This window comes from Geotrypetes seraphini, chromosome 9 (assembly GCF_902459505.1).
Source record: "Geotrypetes seraphini chromosome 9, aGeoSer1.1, whole genome shotgun sequence".
Classification (NCBI taxonomy): domain Eukaryota; kingdom Metazoa; phylum Chordata; class Amphibia; order Gymnophiona; family Dermophiidae; genus Geotrypetes; species Geotrypetes seraphini.
The window spans coordinates 19551367-19569399 of NC_047092.1; the positions used below are offsets into that span (position 1 = coordinate 19551367).

An 18033-nucleotide genomic window follows, 5' to 3' on the forward strand; every position below is an offset into this window, starting at 1 on the left:
CAGGGTCACCTGACCCTTGGCATCGCCACTCAACTGAGCTGACTACCAAATACCTGCTCATCTTCGATGAGGCAAAACCTTCTAGCTCGGGATTACCGCCGCTGCGACAACCCTCAAACTCTGAAACTTCCAAGTGAACCCGATAAGCACAAGGGGAGGGTGGGAGGGAAAGTTGCCTCTGAGGGACTATGGAGCACACTGTTCCTCGGATGCATGAAGACTATATATCTCCTCCCATCATGCCCTGCTTCCCCTCTCCCATCCAATCACTCTCCAGCCCTCTGGCGGGAAATCACAACCCACCTCACCTGCCGCTTCTCTCTCGCTTTTCCCTACTACCTCCCTACCAGCCTTCAAGCAGTCTCACTACGGGCGACCAACTTGGGCCATCCAGCTCACTGTTATAGTCGCCCGTCGAGACTAGCTCTCGGGCTCTTTTATAATATGTATGTTAAACCTGTAAGCCATTCTGAGCTCTTCAGGGACAACGGGATAGAAAGCGAGTTAGATAAATAAAGATATGAACATATATACAGTGTCTCTCAGTACATAGTCCATGTACAGCACCCCACTGTATAATTCATATTTATGCTGTGAATATCAATATTTGTTGTCAGTTTTCCTGTACATTGAGGACTCCCCATATACATTCACCTGTCTCTGTATTTTCCTAATCCAGCACGTCTGCATTTTCTGCTTTCCTCAAACATCCAGCTAACCTCTCTTCATTTATTTATGATCATTCATATATTCACCTTTATCTACCACAATTCAATGAGATTTATAATAAAACAAAAAAGTAACAAAGCCAACATACTCCCACCCAACCCAACCGTAAACCTAATCAAATCCATCCCATATTCCACTAACATAAACCTGGTAAAGTACATCCCAACACTCCCTCCCACCCGACCTCCAATGTAAACCCAAAAGAACACATCCCAACTCTCCCATCCACTTGTCTATTACCTGGCCGTTTGAGCAGGCCTATCCGGGATGATTTCAGCGCTCCTACCGCTGATTGCCTCCAGCCCCCTTCTTTTTCCTGCAACCTTTATTCTTTCCTTCCCCTCCCCCTCCCCCATTCCCTTTGATTATGTGCTGTCTGTTCTTTGTACGAATTATATTATCCTATTAAGAGATTGTTGTTCTTTTCTTCATTTATATTTTAGACTGTACACCGCTTTGCCCGAGCAGTTAAAAGTAGTAAATTGGAAATAAATAAATAAATAGACCCAACAGAATACATCCCAACACTCCCACCCACCCAACTTTCACCATAAACCCAATAAAACACATCCCAGCTCGACCATTCAATCAACTAATGCCCATAAAACATATGGGACAGACTTAAAGATCTCAATAATGTATACTTTGGGGGAAAGGCGAGAGAGGAGAGTTGTTTCAAGACCTTCCTGGCATAAATGCACATAAGGCGAGTCTCATTTGAAAGGGAGTTCTGGAATGAGAGGGCATAGGATGAAGTTAAGAGGTGATGGGCTCCGGAGTAATCTAAGGAAATACTTTTTTACAGAAAGGGTGGTAGATGCGTGGAATAGTCTCCCGGTACAGGTGGTGGAGGGAAAAACTACGTTTGAATTTAAGAAAGCGTGGGACAGGCATGTGGGATCTCTTAGGGAGAGGAGGAGATAGTGGATGGTGCAGATGGGCGGACTTGATGGGGCATTTGGCCTTTATCTACTATCATATTTCTAATATTTTTTATAACCATAAAGCTCTATGACCTCACAATGCAAGTGTTAAGAGCCTTGGCCTATAGGGAGAGGAGGAGATAGTGGATGCTGTGGTTGGGCCATTAGGCCTTTATCTGCCATCATGTTACTGTTTCCATAACCATAAAGTTCTATGACATCACAATGCAGGTGTAAAGAGCCTTAGCCTATAGGAAGAGGAGATGCAAATGTTAAGAGCCTTAGCCAATAGGGAGAGGAGGAGATAGTGGATGCTGTGGTTGGGCCATTAGGCCTTTATCTGCCATCATGTTTCTATGTTTCTATAGCACAAAGGCACTGTGGCAGACCAAAACTTAAGCATGAAAACTTACACCAGGTAAATGGCAGGCATAAACTAATATACTTAAGTACACCTTGCAGTATGTGCCTCTTTTACTCTATAAGATGCACCTATTGCTAGGTGGAACACGCATGGCACACACATGCTCTGTCCATCGGCAAAACCTATTTGCTGTTATACACCAGTGCAACTAACACTTCAATTTTAGAGATCTGTGCCTAATATATAAACATAGAAACATGAAGGCAGATAAAGGCCAAATGGCTCATCCAGTCTGCCCATTCGCAGTAACCGTTATCTCTTCCTCTCTCTAAGAGATCTCACGTGCCTATCCTAGGCTTTCTTGAAATCAAACACAGTCTCTGTCTCCACCACCTCTACTAGGCGACTGTTCCACCCTTTCTGTAAAATAATATTTCCTCAGATTATTCCGGAGCCTATCACCTCTTAACTTCATCCTATGTCCTCTCATTGCAGAGTTTTCTTTCAAATGAAAGAGACTTGACTCATGCGCATTTACATTACGTAGATATTTAAACATCGCTATCATATCTCCCCTCTCCTGCCTTTCCTCCAAAATATACAGATTGAGATCTTTAAGTCTGTCCCCATACGCCTTATGACGAAGACCACACACCATTTTAGTAGCCTTCCTCTCGACCGACTCCATCTTTTCATATCTTTTTGAAGGTGCAGCTTCCAGAATTGTACACAATAATCTAAATCAGGTCTCACCAGAGTCTTATACAGGGGCATCAATACCTCCTTTTTCCTACTGGCCATACCTCTCCCTATGCACCCTAGCATCCTTCTAGCTTTCAACGAGTATGTGTGCCTATTCTCTAAATCAGTGTGTGCAATTGGCACCTAATTTAGGTGACCTTTATAGAATCATCCTTCACACCTTTAGTTTTGAGCACGCTTGATGCCCCCTCTGGTATGTGAGCCCAAGGCTATTGCACTGACTGAACCCCCTAATTCTGACCTTCTTCCTCTATCACCCCTTTTCTCTTTATGTCTTTCTACATCTTTTCTGCTATTTCTTGCTCTTTTTTTGCTTCTTCTTTCTCTCTCCCATTTTATTTCTGTTCTTTCTTTCTTTTACTCTCTCTTTTTCCGTATTGTTGCCTCCTTTCTCCTCCTCTCCACCCCTTAAGCACCTCTCTTTATAGTGTGGAAGTAATTGCTGCTCTGTTAGGATTTCACATGATCTGATGCCATTGCAGAGCTGAGCAGAAAGTATTAAATTGAAGGATAGTGCTGATCTTTGGGGACTCATATTGCGGCTTCTCTACTGCTATCTGCAGGGGGTTGGTATGCAGGCAGGCAAGGGACGGAATGGAATACTGGCCATAGCATCTATCAGAAATTTGCTAAGCAGAGCCTGCTGGCAAAAAGGGAGTCAGGCTGGGTATTAAACACACATCTCTCCAAATGAGGTGAGAGACTGAAATAAAGTGTGCTGAGAATCCTTGAAAAAGCTTAGTTTAGCAGCGAAATGGGTCCCCTTCGGGCATATCAGTACTCTGCACACTTTACAGATAAGTGATCTTTTACTGTTTGTAAAAAGCAAAGAATTAAAATATGATACAGTACAATTTGGTTTACACAAATAGGGAGGTGGAGGTAATTTGGTCAGTGATGGAGTGTGTGGCGCAGTGGTTGGATCTACAGCCTCAGCACCCTGGGGTTGTGGGTTCAAACCCCGTGCTGCTCCTTGTGACCCTGGGCAAGTCACTTAATCCTCCATAGCCCCAGGTACGTTAGATAGATTGTGAGCCCACCGGGACAGAGAGGGAAAAATGCTTGAGTACCTGATTGTAAAAAAAACGTTTAGATAACCTTGATAGGCGGTATATAAAATCCTAATAAACTTGAACTTTAACTTGGCATTGGATTAAAATATTCTCGGATTGGACTATCCGTATCCAAGTAGGATTCCGAGACCATCTTCCTCCACAATCTCTCTTGTGGGAGTTCCCTACCCCTGGTCTATTGTAACCCATTCTGAGCTCCTGAGAGAACGGGATAGAAATCTCAATAAATAAATTTGTACCTGGCCTCTGCCGCAGAAGCCTCTACTGCCACCTATTTTGTGCGTGTTACGGACTTGCGCGCAGTGGCATAGTGAAGGTGAGAGACGCCTGGGGCGGTGGCGCTCCTCCTCCACCCTCTTCTCCGCCCCCGCTCTTTCCCCACCCCACCCCACGCAGCACACCTTTTCCCTCCCCGTACCTCTTTTTAACTTCTCCGGCGTGAGCAGCGTCACCAACACGCCGGCTTCGACTCCCTCCGATGTCGCCTCTGGGTCCTGCACCTAGGAAGTGGCATCAGAGGGAGAGAGCCGATGCTGGCTTGAGCGGTAGGTTGGCATTGCTGCTTGTGCCAGCGAAGAGACAGAGGTGCAGTGGGGGGAAGTGAAGGTGTGCACATGGTGTGGGGAGGGGCGGGGGAAAAGAGGAGGAGGGGTGCCGGTGACCGAACCCCCCTTCCCCCCTTACTTCACCACTGCTCATGTGATAACCACATGCTAATTAGTTAGCATGTAGCAATGTAGATGAACTACCCAATTGCGCAGAGCAAGCCTACACTCTGCCCACAGCTATTTTTCAATGTAGCATGTGCCAATGCCAAAATTACCACAGAACACCCGAGTGCGCTCCATAGTAAGGCCTTGTAAACTGTGTTCAGCACGCGTTAGTGGTTACCACAGTTCAGTAAAAGAACTCCTAAATCTGTACGTGTCGATCAGGATTAAACTAAACTAAACTAAACCTTAAGTTTGTATACCGCATCATCTCCATAAAGATAGAGCTCGGCACGGTTTACAGGTAAATTCAATAAATGAGGGAAGGACATAATAAGAAATTAGAGGTTATGAAGAGGATAGCTGGCTTTACATTTTCAATAGATAGCTTTACGTTTTGGAGAAAAGCCAGGTTTTCAGATGCTTTCAGAATAATTGGAATTAGCCTAGTTTCAGCAGTGGGGCAGGGAAGTTATTCCAAAGCTCAGTGAATTTGAAGGAAAGGGATTTCCTTAATTTACCTGCATACAAGACGCCTTTTAATGAAAATGAGAAAGAGAAAGAGAGAAAAAAAGAGAGAGGAAGAGAAAGAGAGAGAAAAAAGAGAGGAAGAGAGAAAGAGAAAAAAAGGAGAGAGAGAGAGGAAGAGAAACTAAACGAAACCTTAAGTTTGTATACCACATCATCTCTATAAAGATAGAGCTCGGCACGGTTTACAGGTAAATTCAATAAATGAGGGAAGGACATAATAAGAAATTAGAGGTTAGGAAGAGGATAGCTAGTTTTACATCTTAAATAGATAGCTTAACGTTTTGTAGAAAAGCCAGGTTTTCAGATGCTTTTGGAATAATTGGAATGAGCCTAGGTTCCGCAGCGGGGCAGGGAGGTTGTTCCAAAGCTCAGTGAATTTGAAGGAAAGGGATTTCCCTAATTTACCTGCATACATGATGCCTTTTAACAAGGGGAAAGATAGTTTGAGTATGTGGGCGGATCTGGTAGTGTCAGGTCTCAAAGAATTCCAGGATAGTGGGATTAGGGGAGGAAGAATGCCATACAGGATCTTGAAAATTAGGCAGCTACATTTAAAGTGAATCCTAGAAATCACCAGAAGCCAGTGAAGTTTTGACAGAAGCGGGGAAACATGTTCGAATTTGCTTTTTGCGAAGATCAACCTAGCCGCAGTTCTGGATCCGCTGAAGTCTTTGAAGACTTAGATAGATGGAATTACAACAATCCAGTCTGGAAAGAATGATTGATTGTACAAGGACAGCAAAATGTTGTTGGCAGAAGCAGTATCTCACTTTCCTCAGCATGTGAAGACTAAAAAATATTTTTTTACCAGAGAGTTGAGATGATCATTAAAGGAAAGTGTACAGTCAATAATGGTGCCCAAAACTTTGCTTGAGAATTCGATCTGCAGTGAGGGACCAAAAGGTGGTGGAATGAGCATGGGTAACTGATCTAATTTTGGGCCAAGCCAGAGTAGGATTAGACACAGAAATGCAGGAACGGTCTCTATTCATAGCAGTTGATAAATGGCAGATACTGAGGATGATTTTCAACAAAGATCTAACCAGGTAACTACAGAGCTAAAAATTGTACCATCTATAGCTGCTAAAATTGCACACAATAAATTTAAAAGAGGTGTTCCCAGGAGCGGGGTTAGGCTGGGGGAGAAAACTACACACGCAGAAGTGAATTTTAAAATCGGTTGGATCAATAGTTAAATTTTAATGCTGGCTACACTGTTCTCCATAGAAATGATGTGGACTGAATATAGGGAGAAGTGACTGCTGCAGCTATATGGAAAGTCGGCAATATTCAGTCGCTATGGTCCACATTCTATTTGATGATCTTAAGGTGGCCAAACAGGTTGAAAAGCAATGGCGAAAGCTAGAAGAATGCTTGGGTGCTTAGTGAGAGAAATGGCTTTTAGGAAAAAGCAGGTAACGATGCCCCTGTATAAGACTCTGGTGAGACCTCATTTAGAATATTATGTACAATTCTGGAGACTGCACCTTCAAAAAGGTACATTAGATAGATTGTGAGTCCATCAGGACAGACAGGGAAAAATGCTTAAGTACCGTTCTGAGCTCCCTTGGGAGAACGGTATAGAAAATTAAATAAATAAATAAAAAAGATATAAAAAGGATGGAGATCTATAAAATACTGAGGAGTGGAAAGGGTAGATGTGACTTGCTTGTTCACTCCTTCCAAAAATACTAGGACTAGGGGGCATGCGATGAAGCTGCAAAGCAACAGAGCAACACATCTCTTCAATACTTACTATGGTCGAACACTGGACCACTCAGTCCAAACTGAAACTAAATCCAGAAAAGACCAAACTCTTCCTAGCAAGTCCCAACCACAAATTAACGAACACCACCTTACAACTCAACGGCCTAACTTATCCTATTAACCCCACCATCAAAATCCTTGGAGTCATCCTAGACCGCTGCCTGACCTTCGAAGACCAACACCAACGCCCAGGTCAAAAAATGCTTTTATATCCTCTGGAAACTCCGTACCATCAAACATTACTTCGACTTCCCCTCCTTCAGACTGCTGGTCCAATCCCTAATCCTAAGCACACTGGATTACTGTAATATAATTTATATGGGCTCCTTCAAGAAAACCATCAAACGACTGAGACTTATCCAAAACACCGCGGTCCGCCTAATCTTTGGCCTCAAAAAATCAGACCACATCACCCCTTACTATAGAAAACTGCACTGGTTGCCAATAGAAGCGAGAGTCATCTTCAAATTCGCCTGCCTCTGCTTCAAAACCTTAACTGGCTTATCCCCGATTTATCTGTCTCACCACTTCGTGTTCCCTGGAACCACCCGCACGCGTAATGCCAACTTGTTTACCTACCCTTCCCCAAAGGGATGCACCTACAAAAAATTCTTCAATAGAACTCTCTCATACCAAGCTGGCAGATGGACAAACTGCCTGACCACCCTCATCTCATCTGCCCCATCTTACTCATCCTTCAGGAAATCTCAAATCTTTCCTCTATGACAAATTTCTGGAACCTCCCCTATCACCAAATAATCAAATACTTCCATCCTATAACTGATACTGGTAGTCTTCTTGACATTCACCACCCTGCATTGGTTTTTGTACACTGCTTTGTTCATTATAATGCCTCTCGCACTGCCTCTCCACTATATATATATCTCTGCTGTATATGTACAGTCTCCTGCATGGTAAACCTACACTGTTCTTTGCTGTATAAACACCTTTACTGAATATGTACAGTTCGCATTGTATCTTCGCTGTAAATGTACAGTCTCTTACACTGTAAACTGCTTTGAACTGTTTGTGGTACTGCGGTATATAAAAATAAAGTTATTATTATTATTATTATTATTATTAATAGATTTAAAACAAACTGGAGAAAATATTTCTTCACCCAACATGCTATTAAACTCTGGAATTTGTTGCCAGAGAATGTGGTGAAATCAGTTAGCTTAGCAGGGTTTAAAAAAGGCTTGGATAATTTCCTAAAAGAGAAGTCCATAAGCCATTATTGAGATGGCGTTGGGAAAATCCACTGCTTATTCCTAGGATAAGCAGCATAAAATCTGTTTTACTACTTGGGATCTAGCTAGGTATTTGGGACATGGTTGGCCACCGTTAGAAATAATACTGGGCTTGATGGACCTTTGGTCTGTCCCAGCATGGCAATTCTTACGTTATGTTCTTATGACATATCCTGTATGTTTGTCCAAATTAGATTGTAAGCTCTTCTGAGCAGGGCCATCTATTGAATATTAAATGTACAGCGCTGCGTACAACTATCCAGGTCACTAGTACCTGGCCAAAACCCAAGGAGTAGCAATATTCCAAGCTATCAATACAGGGAAAGCAGTGGCTTCCCCCATGTCTTTCTCAATAACAGACTATGGACTTTTCCTCCAGGAACTTATTCATTACTACTTCTTTACATTCTGCTAGCATGATGCAAGCGCATTATTTTCTTATACAGTACATAAAGCTTTTTGGACATCATTGAAATGATCCAAGATCAGTAATAAACAGAAGAATATTTGCTGGTCTTGTAACCTAGAGGTAGGCACCTTGGAACATATGCTCTTTAAATGCCCTTATGTATATGAGTCTTGGGCTACAGTCTGGTCTTCTGTTTCTGATTTGCTTTCTATTTCACACCCTTTATCTTATAGGTTAATCATCTTTGGTACCACTGATTTAGATGTTGAGTTGGACAGTTATAAAGCCCAACTTCTAAGAAATTTAGTCATGATAACAATTAAATTGATTCTTTTTCATTGGAAAAACTCTTCTAAGCTAGATTGTTATAATTGGTGGAATTTGGTGTGTTTGTATGCAAAATATGGAAAAATACTTGCAGTCAAGTGCGGAAATTTAAGGAGATATAATAAAATATGGAAATCTTTGCTTACCTATTGTAATTAACTATGCTTGGATTGTTAATATGATTTTATCACAGCATCTTACGACCAAGGGCAAGAAGCCAGAATGAATGGAAGCTTCCAGTGGCAGATGCTAATAGAATCTAAGGATATGCCATAATATCATTCATGGTTCTGTTGACTTTATATAAACAAAGGTCTGAGCCATCCTCTTCACATACACTGATAACTTAAGAGTATATTTTCATCCAAATGCAAACACAAAGTCGGTGGGTAACTCAAAAAACATTCATAAAAAGTACAACAAGAGAATTGTAGCAACGGGATATCAGATATTGACCTTAGAGTTTGAGATACTCATCCGGCCTGTCAATTCGTCATTAATCCCTGCTGGTATTCTCATATTTAATGTGTTTATATATTTTTTTGTATTTGTATTTTTATATATTTATATAGACTATCGTCATTCTAATTCTTTTCACTTATCTTCTAAATAAGTTAAATATTTAAACAACTTAGCTTTTTTTTAGAATCTGCAATCTGCATGGTTAAACCGGCCAGATATTCACTTGATGGTCGGGATATTAAAAACTAATAAACTTGGAAACTTCAGCATTAAGGTGATATTCCCCCTTGCCAACACATTTCGCTTATCTTTGTCAAGGCTGGGGAGTCATAGTTTAACTTCATACTAAACAAGCCATCAATAACCAAAAGATGGACGATAGTCTATATAAAAATAAAAATACAAAAAAATATATAAACACATTAAATATGAGAATACCAGCAGGGATTAATGACGAATTGACAGGCCGGATGAGCATCTCAAACTCTAAGGTCAATATCTGATATCCCGTTGCTACAATTCTCTTGTTGTACTTTTTATGAACGTTTTTTGAGTTACCCACCGACTTTGTGTTTGACTTTATATAAAGACATCATGTGTGAGATAGGATGCTACCATATGCAACTGTGTTGATTGTATGCTAGTATGCTGTTGACATGCCTCTCATCTTTTCTTTACAGACTTGGCTCCCACCAAAGATGACGCACATGCAAGCTCAGCATCCACAGACTATAACCGTGAGAAAAGCACAGGCTACACCTCTTCCATGACCCCGAGCCCCACTATACAAGATGTGGAAGCCACAGCACACGTCCCTTCTTATTTTCTTCCTTCTCCACCTCTCTTTATTACCCTTCATGCAGACTGGAACAGTGCTATGTCAGACTGGGGAATTGCCTGGGAAGTCCACATTTATGGGGCGGGTTCACTCTTCGGCCTAGTGGCCTTCATCTCCTTGCTGAGCTTACTCTGTCTGCCATTTCGCTGTCCTGCTGGCTGCAAGTTCTTCATTGTTCTTGACCTGTTGCTGCTCACCGTTGGTTGCAGCAGGGCTTTCTGCTTGTTTTATGATGCCTACAGCCACCAGGAAAGACTGCCTGCCTTTGCTGCCCTCTTGTTGTATGATGTCACCTTCCCCTGCCTCACATCTTCATTTGGCGTTGTCTTCTTACTGCTGTCCCTTAGGTCTAGGATGCAGTTCTCCCATTCCTGGTTCCAGCACCCTTGTGTTTTGGCTGCCGTTGTCTTCCTGCACTTCCTGGTGTCAGTGGGGGCCATTGTCACTGTGGACCTTCTCCATCAGTTTCCCTTCCTTCTCTTCATTTCTCAGGGGGTCTTTGTCATCATGGCAGCCATCTTGTCAATTTCCTTCTTCATCTTCTACTGTCTGGTGAAATCAGACACAGTGCTTATCTATGACCTTAAGAGCTCCATGCTGCCAACAAACTACCTGAACAGATGCCCATTTGTGGATCTGGCAGACTGGAGCAGAGCCACACACACTGCTTTGTTTTCAGCTACATTTGGACTGTTCAATGCAGGACTTCATTTGTATGCAATACTCCATGCCTTGGGATATGGTGGCACCCACATCTTCAGCCCTTGGCCATGGTGGGCATTTCAATTAGGATTTAGACTATGTGAGCTGGGTATGAGCCTCCCTCTAGCCCTTGTTGGCATCTACCCTGTATTTTGTTCCAATGAAACTCCCAGATTTCGGTGCTGGACCAAGTTTTTCTGCCTCTCTCCAAGTCATGTCACTATGAAAGCACCAATTCTTTCAAACGATTATCAATGGGCATCTTCCCAACATGAGAAGCTGGTAATCTGTGATACCATTGCCCAGAGCAATTCAGAGTTCCTCCCACTTTACACAGTGGTCGAGAAGCACATGAGCTTTGATGAAGATATTGACCTAACATATCATAGCAGCAAGAGCATGGAGACCAAGGGCTGTGATGCAAACATGAAGAGGGGATGTGAATCAAAGACATCATCATTCACCAGCATCCAGATGGACAGTGATTCAACTGTTGACTTCAGGCCACCATCACCCATCAACCTGCGACGCAGTATAGATGAGGCCCTCTTCAGTGAGGCTTTGATTCCCAAGAGCCTTTTCCATGGCACTGCCCTTTCTAGCAACTTCTCTCTCAATATAAAGAGCCCCGTCATTCTAGATAACAATGTTTTAAAGGAGAAGATCACAGACCGTGGTCTGTACCGAACGTCCTCTTGCTTGGAGATGGAAACAATGCAGCCCAGAGGGCATGCTACCCTAAACATCAGCAAGCCAGAAACTGCAGCATCTTCCCCAGAGAAATGGAGAGGGGGCAACAGCAGCTCCAGTTCTCCATACAAACTGTCCATGAATGGTTCGTCCTTAGTGCTCTGCTCCAGCCCAGAGAAGTTTGGCTGCTCTTCTTCATTCAACTTTGAAAAGAAAGCCTATGTGAACTTGTCTCAGACCAACCCAAGCTATGTTCCTCAGGTGCCAGGCCTCTATCAAACACTTCCCCCACCCTCCCAAGATTCTTTGGACTTTCTCTCTCATCAGGACACAGCTTTGCAAGAGGAATTTGTGGATATCTGCAGACAGATAGATACACTGAGCATCAGCAGTGATACCATAGACCTGTAAACTGCTATTTTATACAAAGACTAACACTGACCTCCCACTGTAACTAATACAGACAGTGTTCATTAAGCTTCCTGGCAGCAATGAAGAGGCGGGTAGCCCAGGACTACCGTATTGAGGCACAAAACGATGGGGCATGCACTGTAATTTTGCACTTCTTTACAGAATTTCCATAGTCCTAAAATGGTTTTGCGGTAGGACAGGGCTTCCCAAACCTGTCCTGGAGATAAGTTTGCACATAATGATAGGAATGCCACTCAGAAACAGGCATTGGAAAAACTGGCGCTAACCGCTATTATATAAATGGCACTTGCCCTTTGTGGAATAGCACTTAGCGCCAATTCCCGCACCCAATTCTGGGCACAGACTTATGCCTGCTGAAATCTGGTGTAAATCCTGGTGTCCAAGTTGGCATGGAGACCCCATTATTCGATAACACTATGTGCAATATTTTGGAACACCCCTGACCTGCCCGTGCCCCCTTTTGTAGTGCACATTATGGGATTTAGGGTATCATTGTCAAAGAATAACATGCAGCCAGATGCGTACACACATCCTACTGTAATTGGTACCAATTGTCAATAATTGGTCATTAGCACCCAATTATTAATGGCTAACAGCTTGTTAGCCAATTAAGTTGTGGTTGCATCTCAGTGGTTGCATCTCGGAAGCATGCCTAGATTTGGGCACCAGTCAGGAAGAGTAGGGCCAGATACATGGTCTTCTAAAGAAAAGGGGAAAAGGCCCGAAGAGGTCCAAACAACAATTTTATTAAATAATAGGTTTCAAAAGCTCTCAATGACCACCACAAAGCTATGACTCAGCATGAGGTTGTGTTTCGGCACTTAGAAGCCTGCATCAGGAGCTGTAATCTTATGGTAAATGCACAGTCGTAAAAGTTTTTAGTGAGAGCGGCTGGGTTGGAACAACAGTATTTGATATTTCAGCCACAAAAGATTGTGTCTGTGTTTCCAAGGTTGAGCGCTCTCACTACATACTATTATGACTGTGCATTTACCATAAGATTACGACGCCTGATGCAGGCTTCCAAGTGCTGAAACACAGCCCTGTGATGAATTGTGGCTTTGTGGCAGACACTGAGAACTTTATTAAACTATTATTTAATAAAATTGCTGTTTGGACCTCTTCCCCTTTTCTTTAGAAGACCATTTATCCAGTCCTACTTTTCTTCACTGGTTTACCACCGTAGGGTTTGTTGCTTTCCTTTTTTTATTTTGTTTTAAATTTTGGCACCATGCATAGAATCTAGGGGACTAGATATGCATATTTATCTCATGCATATTTATTGTGGTTATCTTGAAGACTTGATTGGCCATGGGATCCTTAGAACAGGTTTGCTCTGCTGTAGGATGTAATCCATCTAATATACAATTAACTTTATTTACAAACAAAGAGCTTACACTTATACGCTAAACACTTTCCCCATAGATAAAAACAGACTGACATTCAAAAGATTGTGGCACCTTTCTTAAGGAGTTAGGAAGCTAGATCTACTTAAAGGAAAATTTGCTGCCCCACTAAGGATAATTTTATAAGCCACCTAATTTTAGGTAGCAGGCCTGCAGTAAAAAAGGCCAGGCCTTAATTTGCAGATAAAAAGGAAGTGGAACTGAAGAGCCAGGGAAAGGCTTGGGTTGGGTGGGCCAGGAGAATGAGCATAGAAGAGGGGATAGATTAGGGATTACACAGTGTGACCATATGGCTCTAGGAAAAAGTGGACAGATTGAGACATCCGGGTTTTACTTCCATTGAAAGCAATGGAAGTAAGGAGAACAGATTGAGACATCTTAGTTGCTTTCAATGGAAGTAAAACCCGGATGTCTCAATCTGTCCCTTTTTCTGGAGCCATATGGTCACACTAGGATTACAGTAACTGTGCTCACAACCTTCCCTCCTCTTATCTGCAGGCTGCTTGGAAGGGACTAGAGAATTCCTTTGTCTCTGAAAAAACATGGTAGAGATGTTCCAGGCCATTCCTCCACAAGATAAGACCTGAAAGAGGTCAATGCAAACAGAAATGACCTCTTACAGAATACCAGCTATCAGAAAAGTACGTGACATGATTTGATGGCACATAATTTGCCAGGGGACATACGTATGGGTGGAGCCATCAAGTATATATGTAAATTATGGAAGATAATTCCATAATAGGGCACCTGGCGCTGGATATGATACTGATTTTAAGTCTATTCTGCAAAGAAATGTAGGCATCTTGTTCATCTACCCCCTGGCATAATCACCTTCTTCAGCCCCATTCAGGATACCCTCTAACAGGTAGGAGTCAGCAAGCATAAGGTTACCAAAATTTTGTAAACAAAAACCTGGACCCATAGCCCCCACCCTGTTCTACATGGCCCCGCCTCCTCAACCTGTTTGCTCATCAGGACGGCATCTGTGCATGCGCTGGTGTGACGTAATGATGTCACTTTTTGCTAGAAGCTTTTCAAAACACGAACAAAGTGCCGGGTTTTGAAAAGCTGTCCGGACCCCCAAACTTGAGCTTGAAAAGGAGGTCATATTTGGGGAAATCCGGACGCCTTGTAACCCTAAGCAAGCAGTGCTTCTGCTGCCAGCTTTCCACTGTAGTCAAATCTCCATGGGGCTGATAGGTCTCATGAAATTGCGGTGTCTGCCATGCTTCTGACAGCGCAGGAAAGCTGGCAGATGAGGAGGCGGCAGCAGGTAAGAAGTGCTACTTGCTGACTTCTGCCCATTACTGGGCACTGCAGAAAGGTGGGGTGGATAGAGCGATTTCTGAGGGTGGCAGCCACGCTGGTGAGTTTCCTCCACTCTTCTCTCTGCTGACTATATATATGTCATAAATCTCATAGCACATTCCTAGTTTGCCTCTGCCTTAATCATACCCTGGGGTGCTGCTTTGCTGCTCTTCCTCAGAACTTCATGCAAAATATGAGTGTCACACAAACAGGTGGCAGGTGGGATTCATGGAAGATCTTTCTTTTTTTTAATAACAGGTGCTAGTGTGACCACAAGAGGTGCATATCTTTTATTTTTAGGGAAAAATACAAAAGTATAATAAATAAATGCGTAACGCTGCAAGACTAAAGCGAGAGAGGAATGTAGCCAATGAAAAAGGGGGTTGAAAAAGATATTTTAAGCACATAGGGAACATATCTCCCATCCCAGGGCTGTTCGTACAAATCTCACAGCTTTAAAACTAACGATCACTTTATTCTTAATAAATAAACCTCACTAACCCCCCTCTTTTACGAACGCATAGCACGGGTTTCAGCGCCGGCAACTGCTCCGACACTCGTAGAATTCCTATGAGCGTCAGAGCAGTTACCACCGTTGCTGGTGCTAAAACCCACACCATGCCTTCGTAAAAGAGGGGGTTAAGGTTGTGGGCTAAGTTACTGCTCCCCGGAATTTCCCAAATCATTAACGTCTCCAATGAGCTCTCACTTCATTCCAAAAGGAGCAGTGGAGCACGTTCTCTAAAGCTGCCACTTTGGATAAACAGGTGAACCACAGCCCCACTTTTCTTTCTTCACTTCACTTGGTTTTTGATCTTCAGTGGAGGCCCCCGTTGTCTTCCTGTATTTTTTTGGGGGGGGTTTCTGCTTCTCTACCCAGGCTTAGGACAGAATGAGAAAAGAAGATTTTTTGGGGGGTGGGTTGGGAGAAGAGCCACATACTTGAAGGACAAAGCATTTCTCCATTTGCAAAACAGAATGCATTTACAACCTTGAGGATACTCCCCTCCCCCCATGAAGTTTGATGGTAGGCTGGTGGGGATGATGCCATTGACACTGACCAGCAGTGTTGTGGCCCCGAATGGGAAGATATTTGTCAGTTCTCCTTCAGCTCATTAGAATGAAAGGTGGATCCAGCTAAAAAATTAATGAAGCCCGCTGATTTATTGGGTTCATCATTTGGACATATTTTATACTGTAGGCCGCCTAGAAGGCTCATCCGACTGGTGGGGCAGAAACACTAGACAAACTTGAACAGGAGAATTTCCACTGCTGGGTCGGACCAGTGGTCCATCGTGCCCAGAAGTCTGCTCACGCGGTGGCCCTCTAGTCAAATACCAGCGCCCTAAGACTAGCCCTACCTGCGTACGTTCTGGTTCAGCAGGAACTTGTCTAACTTTGTCTTGAATCCCTGGAGTGTGTTTTCCCCTTTAACAGCCTCTGGAAGAGCGTTCCAGTTTTCTACCACTCTTTGGGTGAAGAAGAACTTCCTTATCTTCGTACGGAATCTATCCCCTTTCAGTTTTAGAGCGTGCCCTCTCGTTCTCCCTCCTTTGGAGAGGGTGAACAACCTGTTCTTATCTACTAAGTCTATTCCCTTCAGTACCTTGAATGTTTCGATCCTGTCCCCTCTCAATCTCCTCTGTTCGAGGGAGAAGAGTCCCAGTTTCTCTAATCTTTCGCTGTACGGCAACTCCTCCAGCCCCTTAACCATCTTAGTCGCTCTTCTCTTCTAAGAATCACCCAAGGAAAAGGGAATGAGAGATTCAGTAAAGAGAACCTTAACAGCAAGGAGGAGGTGAAGGGGACAGAGAGAGGAACTTAAAGAGGACAACGGAGAATTAAAGCGAGAAGAAAACTGGAGGGGGAAGAGAGAACAAGACAAATGAACCAGTGGAGGGAAATGAAGAGGAATCTAAACAGGGGGGGGAAAAAAAGAGTAGAATGGATGATAACCAACCTTATCATCTGCACCCTCATTTTGGTTAAAACCAGGACCATTGCTATGAAACTAAGTCGCCTTTCTTTCTTTCCCTGGTTAGGGCTGAATTGAGAAATAAAGCATCCTTTTCCTGCTTAAGTAGGACATAGGAGCATTGCTTTTAAAGCAGTGCACTGGGCATCCTACATTATCAGGGCATATTTGTGATGATGCCAGAAACTGCAGCACATACACTGTATTAAACATTTCATGTCATACTGTTTCTGAAGCTGTTCTGAAGACAGCTACTCTGGGGGAGGGGAGACTGTAGAAAACAGCTTATATATAAGTACAAGGATGTAAATTAAAGAACTAAGGCAGGTATTGGACAGACTTGCACGGTCTGTGTCCCATATGTGGTGACTTTGTGTAGGATGGGCTGGGGAGAGGCATCAATGGGATCTCCATTAACTTGGAACATGAGGATGTTACTGGCCAGACTTTATGGTAGATATCCTGCAAACAGGATGGTTGGATAGGCTGGAGTGAGCTTGGACGGCAACTTCAGCATTTGGAACCTAGGACAATACCAGGTGGACTTTACAGTCTATGACCCAGAAATATCAAAGAAGAGACAAGTTAATTTAATCATGTATTTTTTATGGGTATAACTAATGGGCAAACTGAATGGACCGTTCAGGTCTTTATCTGCCGCCATTCATTTACTATATTCATTTAATTGAGAACAGTGGATTTAGAGTGTCTTGTTTTGCTTATGCATTTCATTGGGAGAGGGAGAGTGAATTCAACCAATAAATTCTCCAAACCTGCTTTTGAAATATTAACACAAGTCTTCCTACCCTGGGCTGTGAACCCATGTGGTTAACCACTCAACCTCTCTCAAACTGGTGCTACATATTTAATGAGGGAGCAGGGAAATTTCTTCTTTATTTTGTGTGCAATTTTTTGTTCATGCAACACGGACAAGCTTTTTTGATTTTGTTTTAAAATGTCCAAAAACCGTAAGTCAAACTTTATTTTCCTTACAAACATATATCTGTATGTGGCCAAATCTTGAGTAGTTCCTAATAAAAACTGATCTATGTGAGTATGTGTGTGTGTATTTTACTAGACTAATATAGGCCCTCTTACTAAGCCGTAATAGAAACTTCTACCGTGGCTTAGTCAAAGGGGGAGATCATATTTAAACAGTCCCACAGTGGTGTGAGAATATGGTCAATGAAAACTCACAGCACTAATTACTAAACTGGTTTTCAAACACAGGTCTTCTTTCCTTCTTGTGGTAGAGAAGGAAAAAGGAGGGAGAGAGCACAGGAAGGATGAATCAAAGGGATGGCATATTTAGAACTTGCATTATAATGTAAATACACTAATGTCTAACCTTAGGGCAGTGTTATCGCAAACTATG

At 42.9% G+C, this 18033-nt stretch overlaps 1 protein-coding gene across 1 annotated transcript in view; it reads left to right on the plus strand.

Moving 5' to 3' along the window:
* Positions 1 to 12639, plus strand: part of PRRT4 (proline rich transmembrane protein 4) — a 46725-nt gene extending 34086 nt beyond the window's left edge. The window contains exon 3 of the mRNA XM_033959584.1: positions 9988 to 12639. Within this exon, the coding sequence (XP_033815475.1) occupies positions 9988 to 11948 (1961 nt within the window). The 3' untranslated portion in view covers positions 11949 to 12639. The remainder of the gene's footprint in view (positions 1 to 9987) is intronic.
* Positions 12640 to 18033: the final 5394 nt, after the last annotated feature.